General features: G+C 40.5%; 1 protein-coding gene across 2 annotated transcripts in view; it reads left to right on the top strand.

Moving 5' to 3' along the window:
• The window catches only part of FSHR (follicle stimulating hormone receptor), a 150,107-nt gene extending 140,467 nt beyond the window's left edge, over positions 1 to 9,640 (top strand). For both annotated transcript variants that reach the window (XM_004686208.2, XM_012727387.1), the window contains 2 exons: positions 3,915 to 4,100; positions 8,075 to 9,640. In XM_004686208.2, coding sequence (XP_004686265.2) covers positions 3,915 to 4,100; positions 8,075 to 9,287 — 1,399 coding nt within the window. In that variant the 3' untranslated portion in view covers positions 9,288 to 9,640. The remainder of the gene's footprint in view (positions 1 to 3,914; positions 4,101 to 8,074) is intronic.
• The last annotated feature ends 11,949 nt before the right edge of the window (positions 9,641 to 21,589 follow it).

A 21,589-nucleotide genomic window follows, 5' to 3' on the forward strand; every position in this document is an offset into this window, starting at 1 on the left:
CTAAGATCAGGAATATAACTTTAACATGCCAATCTATGAGGCATCCAGGGAGAGAGAAGGTTGCAATTGAATGTGAGTCTGGAGTTCAGGAAAGAGAACAACCTAGAGATAAATCTTGGAGGAGGTGGGTGGAAGACATCAGCATATTACAAAAGAAATTTAAATTATAAAACTGCATGAATTCACCTACAGAGTAAATGAAGATGGAGAAAAGAAGTCTGGGCACTGAGCCCATGGGTATACCAACAGCAGTTGGTGGTCAGGGAGAAACCAGCAAGAAGAAATTTCCAAAGAGTTAGGAGACAAATGCCACTAATATTTTTCTAAATCACCAGGAATATAGCAAAATTATAGATTTGTACCAAAAAAATTATCAAAAATATATAAAGCAAAATTGAACAAAACTACAATTAGTAGTATACAAATCTAAAATCACAGTTGGAGGTTTAGCATGCTTCTCTCAGTAGAGATAGAACAAGCAAGCATAAAATCAGGAAGTAAACTATGAACAAGAGTGTAATTAGCCCTTCATACTGCAGGTTCTGTGTCCATGGATTCAACCAGCTATGAATTGAAGCTATATGCTATTTATCTAGGCCTGGCCACGACCATACTTTTTAATTCTTGTCATCATCCACTAAACATTACAGTATAACAACTATTTACATAGCATTTATATTCTAGCTATAAGTAATCTAGAAAGGATTTGAAGTATATAGGAAGATGTGTATAGATTATAGGCAAGTAATCCTCTATATTAAGGAGTTGAGTCTCTGCAGATTTTGGTATCCATGGGAGTCCTGGAACCAATCAGTCCCCTGTGGATACCCAAGGATGACTGTATGGACAAATTTGATCTCCATAGAATCTATCAAGGAGAGGACAAAGTATATATAAGTATTACACAAAAGTAGTCATTAGCTCTCACAAGGTTAGCAATGGTAAGTAAATACTTCTAGTCCTAGGATCTGAGGGCCAGTTGAGCTTATGTTCTTTCAGAAGCGCAGGAACTGGGGCAAGTGGTAGTGGCTGGGTTCTCAACAAATCTATGCAATGAGAGAACTGGAGTCTCAGATGGGTTATAGCCTAAAGCAGAGGAGACATGAGAAGTGCTCTAACCTAACGCTTCTTCCCTCCCTCCTAACTCTCATTGGCATTTACTGAACCCAACTTAAAGTTGGTTGATAAGGTAGAACCTGAGAAATGGAACCTGCAGGGACCTTCTTCCTGCAGTTTAAAGGAGAGCACAGAAGGGTGCTGAGGGAGCATGAGAAACCAGACAGATGCTCAGCTCAGGGCTTTGTACTTCATCAGAAGTACAGTGGGAAGTCTCTGAAGTTTTAAGCAGGAAGTCATAATCTGTTTGGAATTTTCAAACTCTTATCCAATCTATAGTGTAAAGATTGCATTGGAGAGGGTGATTATTTGTCATGATGGTTGATTTTATGTGTCATCTGCACTGGGCTAAACAATGCCCAGATAGCTGATAAAATATCTCTACTGTGTCCATGAGGATGTTTACCAAAGTGATTAGCATTTGAATCGGCAGACTGATAAAGAAGATTCATTTTCCCCAATGTGGGTGAACACAGTAAATCTGATCCACTGAGGGTCTGAATCAAACAAAAAGGCAGTGGAGGAAGGCAAATTCTCTTGCTTTCTTCATGAACTAGAACATCCATCTTCTCCTATCTTCAGATGTCAGAGCTTTTGATTCTTGGTTCCTCAGACTCAGGAGCATACACTAGGTTCTTTCACAATTCTCAGCTCCTTCAGATTCAGACTAAATTATACCACTGGCTTTCCTGGTTCCCCAGCATTCAGAGATGACATGCCTCCATTACATGAGTCAATTCCCATGATAAATCTTCCTTTATCTGTCTAACTAGCTAGCTAACCCTCAAATATATAATACACACACACACACAATTGGTTCTATTTCTCTGGAGAACTCTGATCAATAGAATAGTCACACATACAAAAAGAAGTGATGAAATTACATTTATCCAGACAGAAATTATGGCCACCTAGATTAAGCTATGGCATAAGAGTTGGCTTGAAACAGATGTAAAAGATTAGCTTATGAGGACAAAGGAACTGATGTGTGAGAGAGTGCACTCAAGGTGATGCCCAGATTTCTCTCTTGAAAAGATTAAACTGGAAGGGTCATTTGCTAAGATAGAAAAGACAAAATGAGGAACATATGTACAAGGTATCAATCTTGATACCTGCAAGTCATAAAAAATGGCAGGGTCTGATGGGTAACTAATTATTTGGACCTGGGATTCAGAAGTAGAATCTGAACTGAAATATAGATCCAGAAGCTGTCAACATGTGACTGAAACCAAGGAAGCAGATGTGACCATCAGTTTAGGACAATCAAAGGGGCCTAGTTTGAAGTAATTCCAGTATTTTAAGGATAGAAGAGAAAGGAAAGCAAAGTCAGAAGTCAAATTTTCAGAAGAAATTAAAGAGGATGATCTAACGGGGAGTCTTGGAAAGGAAGGGTGTTTTACATCTGGAATGTAATGGGGAAATCAAAGTTGGGCCTAAGATCTAGCCCTCATGACTATTGTTTCTCTAGGAATGAAAAGAAAACTGGTTTGCTGGATTGTGAGATTAAGAAAAGTGATGTCAGGTATAGGTAACTGGTATCCAAAGTTTGAGAGGGAAAAGAAAGTTAAAAATTAGCGTTTCATTGAATAATATGAAGTATTGCAAATTTTTGAGCAAAAGAATGATGTAATGAAAACAGGGTTTTGAAAACCATTTCATTAGACTGAGAACAGATGGTGTAGCTGATATATATTCACAACCCCCCGTTTCACAGCTCTGAGTACCCCACTGTTCTGACTTTAAAAGGTTCTTCTTCCCCAAGGAGATTCAAAGTCCACCAAGGTGCTGAAATGAACCCTCCTGACCATCCCTGGCTACAATCCCATCAGCACACACCCTTACAACCAAGCAGCTGGCCTCGTGGGTCTGAGCTGGGCCATCTAAATCTCCTGGCTCCCATCAGTTAGACTGGGTTGTTTGGAGGCTTACAATTGCTGATTACAGCAGCAGGAAAGCACCATATCGCTGGCATTGCTGTACAAAAGTGACTTCAGAGCCCATCAGGGACAGGGACCTGCTTCAGTGGCCCACCAATGTGGACTTCCACCTATACCTCTGCTGGTTTCCAGGAAGAACCCCTCCTACAAAGCAAGAACTGCCTCTTGGTATGGTTCACTAGAAAGAGCTGCCAGTCACGATGTACTCTGTGTTAGCAGGACGTACTCTATATGCTCTGACTTCATTCGCACAACCCTTTACAGCAGGTCTGATTATCACCATTCCCATTTTACATTGAAAGAGACATGAAGAAATGGCAGAACTAATAAGTGGATAGACAAGGGGAAGAAGTAGGCTCAATACTTCCTCGCATGTGAAGGATATGCTGAAAGCGGCTGCTTTCTAGATATAGCATGCAAGGTTGGGACACTTCCCAGATTAGCTCAAGAGACATTATTCTTCCTGATGACTAGAGTGCTTAAAGCCTTGGGATGAGGCAAAGGGCTTGCCTCTTCTATAGTCCGACAAGAATTTTTCCAGTCAACATAAGTAAGTGGGTACAAATAGAGAAACTATAGACAAGGCGATGGCTGCAAACCCCAAATCATTTCGGATGTGCAGCTATCCAGGACCTAGGGTCAACTGCTATGTAGGTCCTCCTGGCATGAGCATAGAACCAGGAACCTACCCACTAAGTGCACTGTTGGCCAAATAGTGATCTGACCAAGGTGTACAGACCAAGTAGAGTCTCTCCTCACATCTGTGCAAGAATATCACTCTTGTGTCTGCTGTTTTGTCTAGCTGAGTGGGAAATCTCAGCTCCATAGTAACCAGATTATATTTACCTTTCCCTTTTATAGAGACATTTCAAGAACCAGAATCCGCTCCTTACCTAGCTATGGCTTAGAAAATCTTAAGAAGCTACGGGCCAGGTCGGCTTACAACTTAAAAAAACTTCCCAGTCTGGAAAAGTTTGTCTCACTCATGGAAGCCAGTCTCACCTACCCCAGCCACTGCTGCGCCTTTGCAAACTGGAGACGACAGATGTGAGTCTTCCAGCATCCATCCCTCGAGGGGGGGGTTTGAGCACTCCCCCAAAGCAGAACTCAGTCGTAATTTCTACATATTTGGCACAGATAACTCCCAGGAAAAAAAGGTCTTAGGTCTATTTTAGATCAAAGATTCCATATGGTGACAGGTGAGGAAGAGTTGCACACTTCTAATTTTTTTGAAGATGTGTTCCAGAGAGTGCTGTCTGCGTGGTAGAACATTTAGCAAATATCAACTGTTATCACACATGGAAGACAGCAAGCATCATGCCTGACTTAAGCCTGGTGATTAAATATATGTTCCCTTTTTTTCTTTGTATCCATATGGATATATCCTCCTAATCTCACACCTTGCGCCCCATAAAATGGCCCAAAAGTCAAGGCTGTTGGGGAGAAACATAAATTCCATTCCAGGAATTGATACACTCACCCTCAGGACATCTTGACCATTCTGAGTCTCTCTAGTGTACCTTCAGATCTTACCACAATACAGCAAGGACAAAGATGGGGACATGACTTTGACATACAATGTAGTTCAGGTTAACTTCCTAGTTAAAGAGCATAATCCAGACAGAGCCACATGCCAGCAGGTAACTACTTAGAAAGTAATCACAGTATCAGGAGAGGGTCAAAAGGGGAGTGACTTTGGAAACCACATATGTTCTGAAACTTTAAGCATCTATTGAAGGTAGGAATTTATTGGATATCGGGAGCTCTCAAAGCTCTCAACCACCCCTAAACTCTCCAGTACGATCCACACCGTGCCATAGCACCCAATCAGATGCTGCCTTGGACTATTCATGTGCAGTCGCCAGATCTAGCTCAGCTTTCCTGTGATACTTGACTTTTTATTGCAACCTCCTCTATTATTCAACCTTTAGCACACACTGACCTGCCCATTGATATATCCGTGCTCAAAATCCAAATAAAACCACAAAGCTACATACCCTAAAATGCTTTCACACATCTAGGAGGTCACACTCTGGTCCAGTTGAAGGATATGCTGAAAGGGGCTGCTTTCTGGATATAGCATGCAAGGTTGGGACACTTCCCAGATTAGCTCAAGAGACATAATTCTTCCCTATGACTAGAGTTCTTAAAGCCTTGGGATGAGGCAAAAGGCTTGCCTCTTCTATAGTCCAACAAGAATTTTTCTAGTCAAAGTAAGAAATAGCAATGAGTCACCAAGGCCCAGCAACTGAAGAAATTTCAAAGGATGTTAAGATCTCTGTGGAAGCTCTGAACACCATGGGAATATATTTCTTAGTTTTATCTCAGACTCCTGTGTCTTAACCATCTCCTGGTAGTCCAGAAGTAGCTTCAGGTCTCTCACAGCTCAGAGTTTCCAAGTTGGTCTTCCATTTCCCATGACTAGAAGGCCAGTCCAGCCAGCTGTCACCTCATCTAGGTCTCTCTTGTCATTTACCATCAGGCCTGTCAAGGTGCAGCGAGGGAGAGACCCACACCTTTTTTAGGGAGAATACCCAAGTGGAATAACCAAAATTGCAGTGGATGTTTAAATTTTATATTTAAGAAATTCACACAGATGCAATGATGTATTATGCCATTCAGAAGATAATCACACAACTTATTTTTCAAATAGCATCAGTCTATTGTATATCATAGTTGGTGTGGTTTAGTAATGAGATTTGAGTTTGAACTCATGCAATGAAATTGTCCTTCCAATCCTCATTTGGAACAATGCCCAAAGTATAAATGTTAAGTCCTTGCGACTGAGTTTTTAGGTAATGAACCATTTGGATTCTCACTGAAAGATTCTGGTAACCACACTCATTTGTTAAGTCACTTATTTGCTAGTTACTGTTTTGTGCTCAGTTTGCATTGCTATTTGTTCTTTTATTATTTCACATATCTTTAGGTCTTTATTTCTTCAGTTAATTTTAAGTTAATGTACCACTGTATATGCTCCCTAGTACCCCCAACAATAACTCAGCTGAACAACAGCAACCAAACTCAGATCCAAACCTCCTTGGCAGAACTTCAGAATTCAGGCACTGGGCCACTTTGCTAAGCATTTTCTAATTGCTTGTTCATTGACTGCTCCAGGGCCAAATACCAAATTCCCAGCTTGATTGGATACTTAAGTTTGCCAATATACTGCAGAAGCAAGACTCTATAACCCTCAGTTTCCCTTTCTTTTCTTTCCTGTTCTTTTCTCAAGGACATACTTGTTTTACATTTTTTCCACTCATGTCATTGGATCACTTCTGTTTCAGGAAAGGAAACATCAGTATTTAAAAAGTGTTGGTAGCAATATCAACAATGCAAATCTTCACAGGAACTCATATAAGCCCAAGAAAGTGAATTACTGTCTTTAGATATTGGGCCAGACCTGTTCCAATGAGCCACATCACAGCCCACAGCACCATGTTAGTTCCCTTCTGACCCTGGAATAGGGCTCCACCTTACCCCATGAGAGGACTTGGGAGTCAGTGATTAGACTAAGGACCACAGGGTGATCCTCTTGTTCCTGCTCTGCCCATCTCTGAGCTTGCCTTTCTTCTAAGAATTCTGACTAAATCAAAGATTTTATGCACATTTTTAATGACTTGTATGTGAATGGTTCAGCCTCTTCAGCGCAACCATGACAGCTGGGAGCAGATCTCTCCATCTCTAAAACAAAAGATGACATATTCTCCAGCAAAAAGTGTCCCTTAGGGTTAGGGAAAATGACTTCCTGACAATTCAGTGCACTCTGGAGTGTGAGAAAAGGGAGGAGGAGGTTGCTCCTATGAGCTTCTTCTCATGAGAGTTGAGGGGAAGAGTTCAATCCATCTACTCTGAATGCTTGGGTGCCCCAAGTGGGGTCTTTATCTCCTCCACTCTCTCAGCCACTCTCTCTTCATGGGAGTCTTTGAGGGGATCAAAGACAATGCTAAGCTTTGGGAGTGATGCGGTTACTTAACATGGTGGTGAGCTTGTCCCTCAGGGAGAGAAAGAAAAAAATGGGATGCAATTATTTTGTTCATCTCAAAAAGCCCAGTGTAAAATATCCCCATTCCCTAAGTCTTTGCTTCAAAACAGAACCATGATTACTTTCTCTACTGCACTGTCTGGGTAGAATATTTATCATCTGGCTTTCATCCAAATCTCTTCTGAAAGTGCCTCTAGTCTGTTGACAGGGTCTCTTGTACATTTGAGTTTAAGGGAAAAACCATGACAGAAAAGTGAGCTCAAGAACAGCCAGGCTCCCCAGGGAATAAGTTATTATAATCTTAGAATAAATTAGGCCCCATTGCAACCTGCATTTGTTCTTTAGGGCACTCACTAGGGAACTATTTAATATGAGCGAGTCAGGCTTATCTTGTAGACAAATACATGCTTGGGGGCCTCTTGTGGCCCCTGGGGTGTGAGATAATAAAGAGTAGGACCCTCCATTACATTGCAGGCAAATTAGCCGCCCTCCTAGTAGCCTGAGGACCCAAGAGGCAGGAGAGAGGGCTAGCCAGAAACTAACTGCAAAGCTGATCCTCTAACTTATGTAGATAAAGGAATAAGTAAGTTCTTGTTTGAGTCAGAAAACAGTCCAGATCTTCAAGATTAGAGTAGAGAAAGGAATCAGAGTGGATTCTGCTCCATCATATTAAGAGATAACTGAGAGGGGTAGGGGAAGGAAAAGGTGGGGGAGTTAATACCAGGTCTGTAAATTATTTGCACTTAACAGCAAGTGTTAGCTAGTCCCAGGCGCCTTCCTCCCCACATTCAGGTTGCGGCCAGATGGCTTCCCCAGTGGGTCATCCAACTCTAGGCCTATACACACAAGTTGTTTTATTCATTTACAGTAAGCAGCATTAACCCTTGAGCTTAGCCTCAAGGGCAACATGTTAGGAGCAGGGGAAAAAAATGTCTCAGGAAGAAACCCCCTCGTTTCTACCCTGTGCAGAGACAGTGATATATTTGCCATTCTGAATCCAAGAATGTTAATTCTTTTTCTTTTTGTATTTTTCCAGCTCTGAGCTTCATCCAATTTGCAACAAATCTATTTTAAGGCAAGAAATTGATGATATGACTAAAGCTAGGGGTCAGAGAGTGTCTTTGGCAGAAGATGATGAGTCCAGTTACACCAAAGGATTTGACACAATGTACAGTGAATTTGACTATGACTTATGCAATGAAGTAGTTGATGTGACTTGCTCTCCTAAGCCAGATGCATTCAACCCGTGTGAAGATATCATGGGGTATGATATTCTCAGAATCTTGATATGGTTTATAAGCATCCTCGCCATCACCGGGAACATCACAGTACTGGTGATTCTGATTACCAGTCAATATAAACTCACAGTTCCCCGCTTCCTTATGTGCAACCTAGCCTTTGCTGATCTCTGCATTGGAATCTACCTGCTGCTCATAGCATCAGTTGATATCCACACCAAAAGCCAATACCACAACTATGCCATAGATTGGCAAACTGGAGCTGGCTGTGATGCAGCCGGCTTTTTCACTGTCTTTGCCAGTGAGCTCTCAGTCTACACTCTCACAGCCATCACGCTGGAAAGGTGGCACACCATTACTCATGCCATGCAGGTAGACTGCAGGGTGCAGCTCCGCCATGCTGCCAGTGTCATGCTCATAGGCTGGATCTTTGCTTTTACAGTTGCGCTCTTTCCCATTGTCGGCATCAGTAGCTACATGAAGGTTAGCATCTGCCTGCCCATGGACATTGACAGCCCCTTGTCACAGCTGTATGTCATGTCCCTCCTTGTACTCAATGTCCTAGCCTTTCTGGTCATCTGTGGCTGCTACACCCACATCTATCTCACAGTGAGGAACCCCAACATCGTGTCTTCCTCTAGTGACACCAAGATTGCCAAGCGAATGGCCATGCTCATCTTCACGGACTTCCTCTGCATGGCCCCCATCTCCTTCTTTGCCATCTCTGCTTCCCTCAAGGTACCGCTCATCACTGTGTCCAAATCTAAGATCCTCCTGGTCCTGTTCTACCCCATCAACTCGTGCGCCAACCCCTTCCTCTATGCCATCTTCACCAAAAACTTCCGCAGGGACTTCTTCATTCTGCTGAGTAAATTTGGCTGGTATGAAATGAAAGCCCAGCTATACAAGACAGAAACTTCATCCACTGCCCATCACTCCCATTCACGGAATGGCCACTGCCCTCCAGCACCCAGGTCCCCAGTGGTTCCAATTATACATTTGTCCCTCTAAGCCATGTAGCCCAGAACTAAACCAAAATGTGCAAATCCAGCTAAGTGTCATTTAGTCTCACTTGTGAAGAATGTGCCAGGAGCTAGCTGACTGAATGCATCTAATGTAAATCTTCTTGGTACACCTGTCAGCTAAAATCAGAACAATTAACTCCATGTGGTAGATTAGGAAGTTCAAGTATTAATGACAATGACTGATTTAATATTATGTTACATTTGTTTTATATTTTGCAGTGCTTTTGTTCAGATTATCTCAATTGGTTTTTATATAAGTGTCCTATAAATACGGATTGTTAGAGATGGGGAAACCAACACTCAAAGAGCTAGGCAACTTGTTCAAACTGCTTGGCTTGTCAGAAGCAAGTATTTGGACTTTCAGAGAATTTACAAGAGACAGACCACAGTATTATGTATTCATTCAAAAAGTATTCTTTGAGTACTCATGTGATGACTTTGCTATGTGTCACTTTGGATAGGCTGAACTACATTTCCCAGGATTTCTTGTTTCCCATTAGGGTGTGCCACAGAGAAAATTCCTGGGAAAACAGGAGAGCAGAAGGGAAGCTGTTGCTGATCTGCTGATTCCTCTCACTGCTGTGAGCAGCAGCAGCTGGGCCTGCAAATGTTCCAGCTTCTCCTGGATCCTCCTTCAAATGCTCTGACTCCTGGGCCAGGTGGATGTGTAGAGCTTCATGGAGAAGGGGCCCAGTTCTGCAAGATACTTTCTCCACCAAGGTCAAAAGCAGCAAGAACAGAAATAGGGCTCAGTTTGTCCTCCTGGGAATTCAGCTCGTACTTGCTGTCCCCTGCCATGCTGGTGGGCTGCCAGCCACAACTGCCCACCCTGTGGACTTCAATCTCCAGCATCAGATGGAAAGACCACATCCTTACAAAAACTGGTTGACCAACCCCAACAAATATTTATCACACACGTAACTGGTTCTGCTTCATGAATTGAACCTAGTTGATAGAAAATACAACCTCTTACATGGCAACATAATGCCAGAATACAGCATTTCTGGAATCAAGACTTGAAGTTTATTCTGACTACATGATAAGCAATTCGTCTGAGCTCTTTCTTTCTCTGTAAACAAGGGGTGGTTATAATATCTAGATATAGGGCTTATTGTGAAAACTTAAAATAAAAATGAGCATTAAAGTGCCTAGTGCTATAACTGGCATGGAAAATATTAATTTATCTCCTCCCAAACAACTGCCTGGATTCATGCCCAGTTCTCCTGATCCTTGATGTAGAATTCATTCCACTACACCATACTGTTCCTGAAACTTCTCATATACCTGTTTGCATAAGGCATCCCATCTAAGTGAATTGCATCATAAATACCAACCATAAATCCTTACCAAGCACTGTGCAATGACCAGCCCACAAAGCTGAGTGTCCTCTCAGAATGTACTCTTTCCATGGCAAAGGCAATCCTTCCTCCTCTTGCCCTAGATTAATATTTCAAGAGTTGGTCCCCAATGCATTAACAAGAAAGTCCTTATTAGCTAGAAGAGAAAGCAATCATCTCTGCCTATGTGGCCTGACACTATCTTGATCTATTGTGCATATCAAGTGAAAAACAGAATAATCATCCTTATCATTCTTGGATATAGTCTAGAAATGTGATGCTTAATGCAATTGTCACTAACCCCAGGAGGCTAGTGAGCCCTTGAAATGTACCTCTCAACTCAGATTTACCGTGAGTGTGTAAAATAGAAACTAGATTTCAAATACTTAATGCAAACAAAGGAAGGGTGCACAATGTCTCATTAATATTTTTATAATGATTGCATATTAAAGAAATCCTATTTTGAATAATACTAAAAATTCATTTTACTTTTTCTTTTTCCATTCTGCAGAGGAGTTATATATGTGAGTCACACTGGTGGCTCTATCATGAATCTGTAGCCTAGCTCATCCTTCCCTTGTTAGTCTGTTCCACTCCTACCTGGAACAAACTGAGAAGCTGCTTAGATCTAGTCAACCACTACAGTTAGACATGGCCTAAGAAACTGAACCTACCAGGTAGAAGATACAACCTTTTACACAGCATCTCCAGAATCAGGGTTGAGCTTTTATTCTGACTACATGATAAGGCGAGGCCTCCACTTCTCTGAGTTTTCTTCCTCTGTAAACTAGAGATGATTATAATATCTAGATATAGGGCTTATTGTGTAAATTTAAAAATAAAATGAGCATTTCCCTGATTGAGGCAAGATGTAGAAAAGTAAAAGGAGAAAGAAAAAAAAAAAAAAAGGAAAAGCATTTGGGTAGGAAGAAGGAAGACAGGAGAAGAGAAGCAAAGAGTGAGATAATTAGATAATTAAAGAAAAGGACAATCTAGAAGGGAGAAAGGACCTGATTGTGTTTCTTGAGGTTGGTACTTAAGCACTTAAAAATTAAAACCCTTTTTAAATTTTCGACTTTTTTGCAAGGTTCAACTCAGTTTTGGATGCCAGTTCAAAGGTCAAGTTCAAAGATCATGCCATGATGTTCTAGGCTTCCTGGGGCTCCAGATGCTCTGAAAACTCGTGGTCTGAGTTCCCAGTATCTAGTTAAAAGGTTTACTTTTAATGGAAAAATATTTCTGAAGGTCTTCAAAACATCCTTTCTGCAGCCATCAGACATGACTGAAGGCCTTCCTAATAGTCTATTCTATCTAACAGCATTATCTCCACCCCTTAAACATTCCTTTCCAGATAGATGGGCTCTTACCCTAAGTCTCAATCCCTAATATGTTAAATCCCTACATTTATAAGAGCACTCTTTTTATGCTCCAATTTCCTTTTATTCTTTTTTCTTTACAACCACAGTCTCCCTTGAATCTTGAGCCATTCCTTGTAAACAAACACAAAAGAAGAATAACATAAAGATCATCTTATTTTTAGTGATATTTTCCACATAATAATATGCAAAGAGCATTTTCAGCTCTGCATTTAGAGAACTTTCAGGCAATTTGTCCCCCACGTATCATTAGGTAGGGTCATTTAAGCTTCCAGGTATTAATGAGTTGCATAAAGATGAGGTCTTGGTAGAGAAGGTTTTAAGTTATTTTATAAACAGCAGAAGCGGTACCACAGGGTTCCTGTCTCTGAGACATGAATCTACCAAATAGTTATATGTTCCTGATTTCCATAAGGTGTTGGAAATGGGGAGTAAAAGTGAAAAAAAAAAAAAACTTAAAATACCAGTACAAATTTACTGTCTGCTTATGAAATGATGGGAACTCTTCTTAAAGAAACCACATCCCTGCATAAATCTTAACAAAATTCTTCTCTCTACTTATTCCAAGTAAAGCACGAGCTGCTTCCAGTCCAAGCTCCCCATACCGCAAGCCAAGGTAATGCTTCCTCAGGAAATGACCCAGGAAGACCTCACTCTACCTTGGGCTAATGGGGCATTGATTGTAGGTCAATCAACCTCAGAGGTTAGGTCCTTCTTCCTAAGAAGTTGGGAGTACTTAAGGTACTTAGTTTTCTATGCATTACAGTAAATAACTATAGATCAGATTTCAATAACTAACTTACTTGTGGGAGGAAGTTTACATCAAAAGGCACAGTAATTTATAATCTTGCAAATATTTGGTGTTGGGATAAATCATATCACTTGTGGCCACTTCCAGAAATCAAAAGTTAACTCTGAAGGAGCCCATACAGTTGTATTTTCCATTATTTATTCAGTCACTCATACAATAAATATTTTTTACATGTCTACTACTGGCCAAGCACTATTCTAGTCTAAAATCCAGGCAAAAATTCTACTCTCTTGGAATGAGAGCTGTGACTGATGACATAAGTTGGTTAAGTGTGTTGAATGCTAGTCTGTGACAACTGCTAAGAACAAGCCCAAATCAAAGAAGATATGATATGAAATGTCAGGAAGTAATTAAGTACCTTCTTGAAAAGACCAGAAGGGTGTAGAAATTGAGACATGCAGATATTAAGGGAAGGTGCTCCTTCAAGCAGAGGGACAGCAAAATTCCTCAGGTAAGGATGAGCCTGGCATGTTCCAGAAAAATAATATCCAAGTGGTTGGAGCAAGAAAAGTACATGAAGCCAGATCATTTTGATTTCCTTATTTCTGAAGCAGGGAAACAGAGGGGAAGGAAATTATCTGAAAGGTTGTATAGGTATTAAGTTAGTATAGACTCCTAGTGTGGTCTGAACATTAGGAGATCATGAATTCTAGTCACTTCTCATTCCCTGTAACAGTTTGCTTCATCTCATCCTCCTCCCTCCCACCCTCCTATCCTCCCCATCCCCCTTTAGATTTCCATCATCATCTCTCTACCTCCTCCATCATCATCTCCCCACCTCCCCCATAGCAAAGCCGCTCTCCTGCAGAGCTGTCACTTTGGAAAAGATTTGATAAATTGTTCACACCACAATGATAATAATCTCTTAAATTTCAATGGGCTTTATACATTCTAGAAGATTTTGACTTGCACGGGCTCATTAGACCCTCCAAACTTTCCTGTGAGATAGGAAAGTTAAAAAGGAGGAAATCAGCATTCAGAGATTAAGTGACCTATCTAGAGTTATACAGCTAACCAAAGACAGAGTACGACTAAAGTTCAAAAGTTTCCTGCTGCCCCCTTCCTCGAGTTGCATCATAGCACTGGGAAACACTGGTCTCGGAATGAATACCGTCCAGGGACCTAGATGAGGCCCCTTGGCAGGACTTGAGTGGCACCTACCAAGTATTACTTTCTCACACAGAAGTGCTCGTATGTCATAGTGGAACCCTGATGCTGTGAATTTAATCAAACAGAGTCATAATGCAAAGCCTAACACTCAGGAGAGCAGAATTTTTACTAATTGCCTGTAACAATATTTTTTCTAGCCCCAAGAACTAGTCCCTGACTAGTGTGAATTTAATCAAACAGAGTCATAATGCAATTTAATCAAACAGAGTCATAATGCAAAGCCTAACACTCAGGAGAGCAGAATTTTTACTAATTGCCTGCAACAATATTTTTTCTAGCCCCAAGAACTAGTCCCTGACTAGTGTGCAGCTGAGTTCAGCAAAAGGCAGGTGAGGAAGGGAAGGGAGCAGAGTCCAGGAAGCTCTCTCCCAGGAGAGCCATAACCAGGGGCCAGACCTGGGTCATTTGGCTGCAGACTGATGTGGCTAAGAAGGAGTTTGGAAACTAAGATATTTCCTAAATGGGGACTAATCTTTAAGTGTATTTTTTGTTCGCCCATTTGTTTGAAAAGAAGACCATGATGTGGGTTGTGGCAACAAAAAGGGCCCAATCACTCATTTCAAAAAACAAAGCAATGTCAGGGCAGAAGTGCCTTTAGCCCTGGCTGGCAAAATACCTGTCTTAGACACCCAATCAAGTCTTCATCTAGCACTGAACCACCCTCAGCTCAGGAGATTAGAAATCCATAACGTTTAGGAGATATGCCCACCAAGTCTACATTAAGCATGTTAACATTTAGGGGTCCAAATTCTCCTGCCCAAATATTCAAGGTCTGCATTTTATTCCTTGAGCAAACCACACCCCAATGTGCACAATACAAAGCCTATGGTTGCTGGGGTTTTTGTTTGTTTGTTTGTTTAGGTACAGAGGAAGCTTAGCAGTGCAGGCTAGACTGAATGCATGCTGGATGGGACCATGATACTAAGAAAAGGGAAGAGCTGTGGGTCAATATCTCCCTTTGCACCTTCTATTAGGGCTGCAGGTGCTAGTAATGGTCTTCTTGAAGGAGTGAGATGAATGGAGCCCTTCTACCCCACTGTTGAAAAAACTACTCAAAGTTTAAGGACTTTCCTAGAGGAAGTGTTTGTTTGTTTTTGTTTGTTTTTTTTAAGCAACCAAACATACTCAATATTAAAACACCTTTAGTAGAGCATCCAGTCCTGCCAGCTGAGGGATGTGACCAGACAATCTTCAGGCACCAGCAAGCAGTACTTCAACTGTCCAGTGGCAGTCCTCCAGAACTCAGAAAATGGAAAAAGCCTCATCCAATTATAGACCCCAATTGCAATCTCCATCTGCCTAAAAATACTACCAACTGACCATTCCAGATGCCAAGCTGAGTTGACTAATGAAGGACTATCCCTGTTGAATCAAACCAATAGAGCCTGGAAGAGGAAAGCTACTCACTCAAAGACACTGATCCAATGCAAGGAATCAAGGATCATTCATTAAAAATCAGGTAAATCTACCATAATAAAGAAAACTAATATAGTGCTAATAACTGTACCTAAAGAAATAGAGATGTGTGAATTGTCCAGAATGACCTTTGTCAGGTTTGGCTAACTACAAGCATATATACATACACAACTAAACAAATAAGGGGGAAAAACACATGAGAAAAAATAAGAAGTGTGAAAGCAAAAATAAACAATTAAAATACTAACAGAGGCCCTCCCTGGTGGCGCAGCGGGTTAAAGCACAGCACAAAGAAGCTCAAGCCACTTCTGCATGAGTTCGATTCCCGCCTGTCCCGGAAGTGACCACATGGCGTTGCAGACCTCTCCTGACCCACCTGCTGCTCCCCTCAACAGTGTACTTCCTCAATCTGCCTGTTCTGCTCCCCATTCTGTCTCTGGTGAAGCCTCTCACCGCCCCTGAGCCTCTGGCCTGTACCCCAGTTCTGTATGGATAAATAAATAAATCTTTAAAAAAAAAATACTAACAGAAACTAAAAAAGAAATACAATGATAGCTGGGTAATTTAACAGTCAATTCTCAACAATGGATAGATCATACAGAGAACCAGTAAGGAAACAACAGATGTGAACAGCCAGCACTTTAGACCAAAAAATCTGAAGTATAAGGTCCTGTGTTTTTAGTATGATAATATTAAGCAAGACATTAGGCTCAGCTCAGAGGGGTATGGAGCAAAACAGCCCTTTTGACGGGATTGTGAGTGCCAGCTTCTCTTCCCTTGCTGAGATTGTTCTGTGGACAGGCCAACTAGTGTGGATAATAATGAGGCATCATTTTTGTAGTTTCTAATAAACTTTAGCTGAGAAAAAAAGGCAAAACAAATATATGAACTACATTAGACTAAAAAGTAAAAATAATAATTACCAACAAAAAGAAAAAGTAAGCTATGGACTAGGAATATTTGTAAATCACAGTGTACACATACATGAAGTCATTATGTTGTATATTTCAATAGCTCAAATTATCCAATATGTGGAAATAAAATTTAAAATGTTGTCCAATATTATGTGCATGGAGAATAAGAAGCTAGGATTCCCTTATTCATTCAATGGTTATTGAGCTCCCAGTATGTGCTAGCTGTCATTCTGAAGCCCTGGATACAGATTTGCACACAATAGCCAAGGTGGTCACTGCCTAGATGGAACTTTTCTTCTAATGGGAAAGAAACAACTAAGTCAAGAAAGAAGCACCATATAATAGATCGGGACAGTGTTATGTATAATTAATGGAAGGATAAAAGCAGAAGGGTTTGTGGAAAGGGTGACTGCTCTGAGGTAGGGTGACCAAGGGTCTGTTCAGATGCACAGCACAGCTCTTTCCACAATCTTTTCCATGCCTCCGCTGCTCCTCTGCCCTTTCATACAACAAACCACTCTGGTTCCACACATTCAACCATTTACTTCAACAAACATTTGCAGAGTTTACCATTGCCCAAATCTGTCAGATTCTTTCCGTAGGATGCTCTAGAATTCATAAAACGTTTCTTTCCCTCAACAAGACCCTGTGCTTCTATTGGTGCATGACCAAAGAAGAGAAGTCATAAGAAAGCTTATTATTAATATATACTTTGCCTGCTGTGGGTGAACTAGGTAAGTCACCATGATCTTTAGGGGCCATGCATATGAGGAGTGTCCCCCCAACATGATGTGATTCAAAGGCAGGTAAAGCTCAATCTCCTTTCTCCTTCACTCCACCCTATCAATGCATTATGGATGAAAAGGGCAAGGTACTTGTTCAATGACCTACTATGAATCTAAACCTTTCACTAATTTTTCGCCTTGAAGACATCACTGTCCAGATGTTCAATTTCCCTAACTATACATAGGAGAAATAACCCATTTCTGGAAAGGATCTATGAATTGGAGTATGGAAATAAAATATAAAAAATACTCAAATTTTATAACTGTTGGTCTAGTTGAAATTAAAGGTTATTTGGGAAAGGTACTGAACTCTGAATGGACAATAATTTTATAGTTAAGAAGAATATTATCCTTAGAGAAAAAGAAGGATGTTGAAAAATAAATCAGGGAGAAGCAAATAGAAAGAAGAACCTAATGGAAATATTGGCTATCTAATTATCATTGCTGACTAATTAAAATTATAATTAGTAGACAGACTGCATTTAAGAATGGCTACGGCCTAAGAACATACCTGTAGACTGAAATACTGAAATAAGAAATTTTCTTTGCAGGCATTGAGAAAGGATGAAGAGAGGAAAAGAATTTAAGTTAAGAGCTTTGTGGGATTGAAGTAAAAGTAGAAATTTCCCTCAACAGGATCACAGAAGAAGAAAAGAGGCTCTGAACTGAAAAGACCCAGTGTTGAACAGGAGGGGGGACTTCACATGGTGACACCCCATAATGACATGAAAGGATGTCAAAGAAAAGGATGAACATTCTAAAAGCCTTCAAAGATAAAAAGCATATTACCCAACAGGACCAAAAAAAAAATTAACTCATACTTCATATAAATTATATGATATAAATTATATGGAAAAGTACTGAGTTCATTACTTCATTACATTGAAGAGTTAAATTTGAGTTTTATAATATGCAATATTATTTCAATGTAAGGTTGGAATGTAGATATTTGGGGGCATTCAGTGTGTCATAGTAATTACTAACAAGGATTCACTTTGAAAGAACTCCTGAAGATTGTGTTCCAGTTATAAGTAAAGTTAATTTGTGAGGAAGCAATTAAATCCAGGAAGAAAGGTAAACGAGGAACAAACAAGTTTTTTCTAGCATAACACTGAAAATTTTCATGGTGAACACATTTTACATTTTAGTAAGTTAGTACATGAAGGATGTATCATTAAACTACAAAGAATTGACCTTATACAGGCCAGTTATCTAACAAAGATACAGAAATAATTAGTGTCAAATAATTAAAAGCAGCTGATGAATGATTGGTGTTCCTAGAGAATACCTAAAGTCTACAACTCCTTACCTGTGAGCTGAAGTTGGGAATTTCATTGGCATGGGATTCAATTTCTACATTCATTTGGGGGGTGGGGTGTGAATGATGTTTTTACAATACTGAAAGTTCACACACTGGTAAACATATTTTATCTTCACTTAGGTTGGTAAGTTTTATAATTTTCTTTGAAAGGCTTATATTTCTTTTGCTATATTTATTACTATGTACTTAGCAGTTTTTATTGCTGTTGTGAGGGGTTTTTTTCCCTTCTGTACAATATTTTCTAATTGCGAGCACAGGAAGACAATCAGACTTCCTTTATGGAATGTTTAAAAATGAGATATAATTGACATACAATAAAACACACAGAGCCTAAGTCTTCAGTTTGATAGTTATACAGCTGTCAACAGCTATGAACTATTAACACGGAGCAGACTGCATCCATCATCATAGAATGTTCCCCTTTCCAGTCAAGCTCTGACCCCTGAGACAACCATTTTTAGTCTTCTAATACCACATATTTTATGATTTAGCTAATTTTGTTAAATTTCTTTCATAGGACTTTTACTCCTCGCACGTCTTGCCATTTTTTTCATCAGGTCATCTTTTATTCCCTTGGGACTAATAACTGTTTTGAAAATGTCTACCTTGGAGAGATTAAAAACTTAGGCTGTGCTATTCTCTAGGTGAGTTAGAGGAGGATGGTTTTTACACTCTAAAGTCTCAGATATTGCAATCTGGCTTCCCTCCAATCTCTCCATGGCCCACTGCCACCACTATCGAGCATTCCTTTGGCCTCCAGAGAACATCTCATCCATGCACTCCCAGACATATTCTCATAATCATAGACAGCCTCTGATAAAGCTGTCTGGCCCACTGGATGGAAGGAAAGGCAGATGGCAGAAAGCTTGGGGGTACCAGTATCATGGCGAAGGACTTTTCACTTTGACCCCAGACCTGCCCTGATGCTATCCTGCCACTTCTTCCTAGTCTTCCTATTTTCCTGTCCACAGAGACAGGCTCTAGTTGGGGCCTCCCTGGTGGTGCAAAGGGTTAAATCACAGCACTATGAAACTGTCTGAAGCCACTGCAGCATGATTTCAATCCCCAGCAAGGAAGGTGACCCACATGGCACGCACACCTATTCTGTCTTGCCTGCTGCACCCCTCAGCAGTGTTATTACAGTCAATCTGCCTGTTCTGCTCCCCACTGTCTCTGTGGGTGCATACTATCACACCCGCCCCCCACACCTCTGGCCTGTACCCCAATACTTGTATGCATAAATAAATAAATATTAAAATAAACAGGTGACAGTTATCCAAGTAATGTGGGGAAGAGTAAGGACATGCTAAAAATCTCTCTGCCAGTCATTCTGTTGGGTGTCCCTGGGATTCTTTCTCTCCAGACTGTCAGGTCTCCTGCCCTGGAAGCATACACTTTCATCTCCCTAGAGTTCTCGTAGTTTTATATTAGTTAATGAAAATGGTTGCAATGCACCAGTCTTCCATATTTTCCTTTGACATCTCCACTCTGGAGTGTAGGCAACAAAGCAAACACTATGCAAATAATGAGCCATCCAGGACTCCAAGTATAGTAAAACTATACAATAAAATGTTGTCAAGAGAAGATTTTCCACATACCTTGTAAGTGAAGGGTATTGATGTCTGAGTGCAGGCTGGATTGCATGTCAGTTCTGAACTCAGGCTGCACAGCTTTCCTGACCATTCTCAAACCAAAAAGGAATTTCAGAATCAATTTAATTTAATCAAAGCTCACCAGGGGCACTAGAGAGAGAATATTTGACTACTTTCAACAATTGCTCAAAGGCAGTAACTCCTGAGAGAACTGAATAGTCACAGAAATATAGCTTATAGGGGACATAGTCCCTGCCCTCATCTAATTCATCCTTTCTCTTCATGTATCTTCAAGCCACCATAGCTCTCTTCGTTTCCTTCCCTGAAATACCAACCTTTCATCTATGCCAATTTTATTTATTATGTTCCAATTCAAAGATACAAATATAGTCACGATAAAGTCTTCTATGAGTTCTTATTTCAGAAAAGCTACAATCCAGTTCCTTCAATGAATCTGAGTAAAAACTAATTTCTCTGAGACTGAGAAGACACTCCTCATGGCACAATTATTTCATTTCTGGACAGAATCAAGTTCCTTTTCTCTGACAATGGCAACTCAAGGGTACAGTGCCTCCTATGGAAAACATGAAAAAAACCATGACTTGAGTTTCCTGGAAATTTGCCCTGCTGAGACATTATTTTCTCCCAAAGAAACTGTACCAGTTCAGGGACCCTCCCTGGTAATACAACAGGTTAAAGCACAGCACTAGGAAATTACCACAGCCACTGCAGCACAAGTTCGATCCCTGGTCAAAGAGGTGACCCCCACTGTTCCCCTCAGCTGTGTACTTTGTCAATCTGCCTGTTCTGCTCCCCACCCTGTCTCTGGTGAATCCTCTCACCCCCATACCTCTGACCTGTACCCCAGTTCTGTATGCATAAATAAATCATTAAAAGAAATATTATCAGTTCAAAAGCCAAATCAGTCATACATAAGTGACCAAACTGTCCCTCATACAAGACCCTTTGTGTGTGCACAAAATCCAAGTGTTATCTTTGTTAATTACATTAATGATGTGACTGAAAATAAACCCTTACCACAGTAACTATCATAAAGCAGTTCCTCAACTGTAAAACAAGGCCAAGGCTATCATCACAGTCTATTGTGAGAAGCCAAGTCAATGAAAAAATGTTCTGGGCAGTCAATGTTAATTTCCAGCAATAATGAGCATTTCCTATTTCTCCTCATTTTCAAGCTCTGTGCCTAAGCAAACACACACGCAGATACCTGAACAGTCTGCAATACCATTAGAGAACTTTTCCCCTCCCAGATTATATTTCTATCTCCTTTCCTATTTCCAACCTGTGCCAAAAACTCATCATACCCATGGTTCACCCAGTGAAACATATCTAAGATACCACTTCTACCTGAGCACAAAGAATAATGTCAACACTAGTAAAAATAGTAGACAAGAACCAATCAAGAGTCTTTAGTCCTTTCTTCTCCTTCCAAAGAAGCGCTAACAGTAAACTCCTTTTATCCACCTTTGATACTAAAAAAAAAAAAAAAAAAATCTTGAGAAAACCTACTGACTTATCAATTATTACCATCTTCCATTTTATAGA

Source organism: Condylura cristata, unplaced genomic scaffold, assembly GCF_000260355.1.
Source record: "Condylura cristata isolate star-nosed mole 26May11 unplaced genomic scaffold, ConCri1.0 scaffold00020, whole genome shotgun sequence".
NCBI lineage: Eukaryota > Metazoa > Chordata > Mammalia > Eulipotyphla > Talpidae > Condylura > Condylura cristata.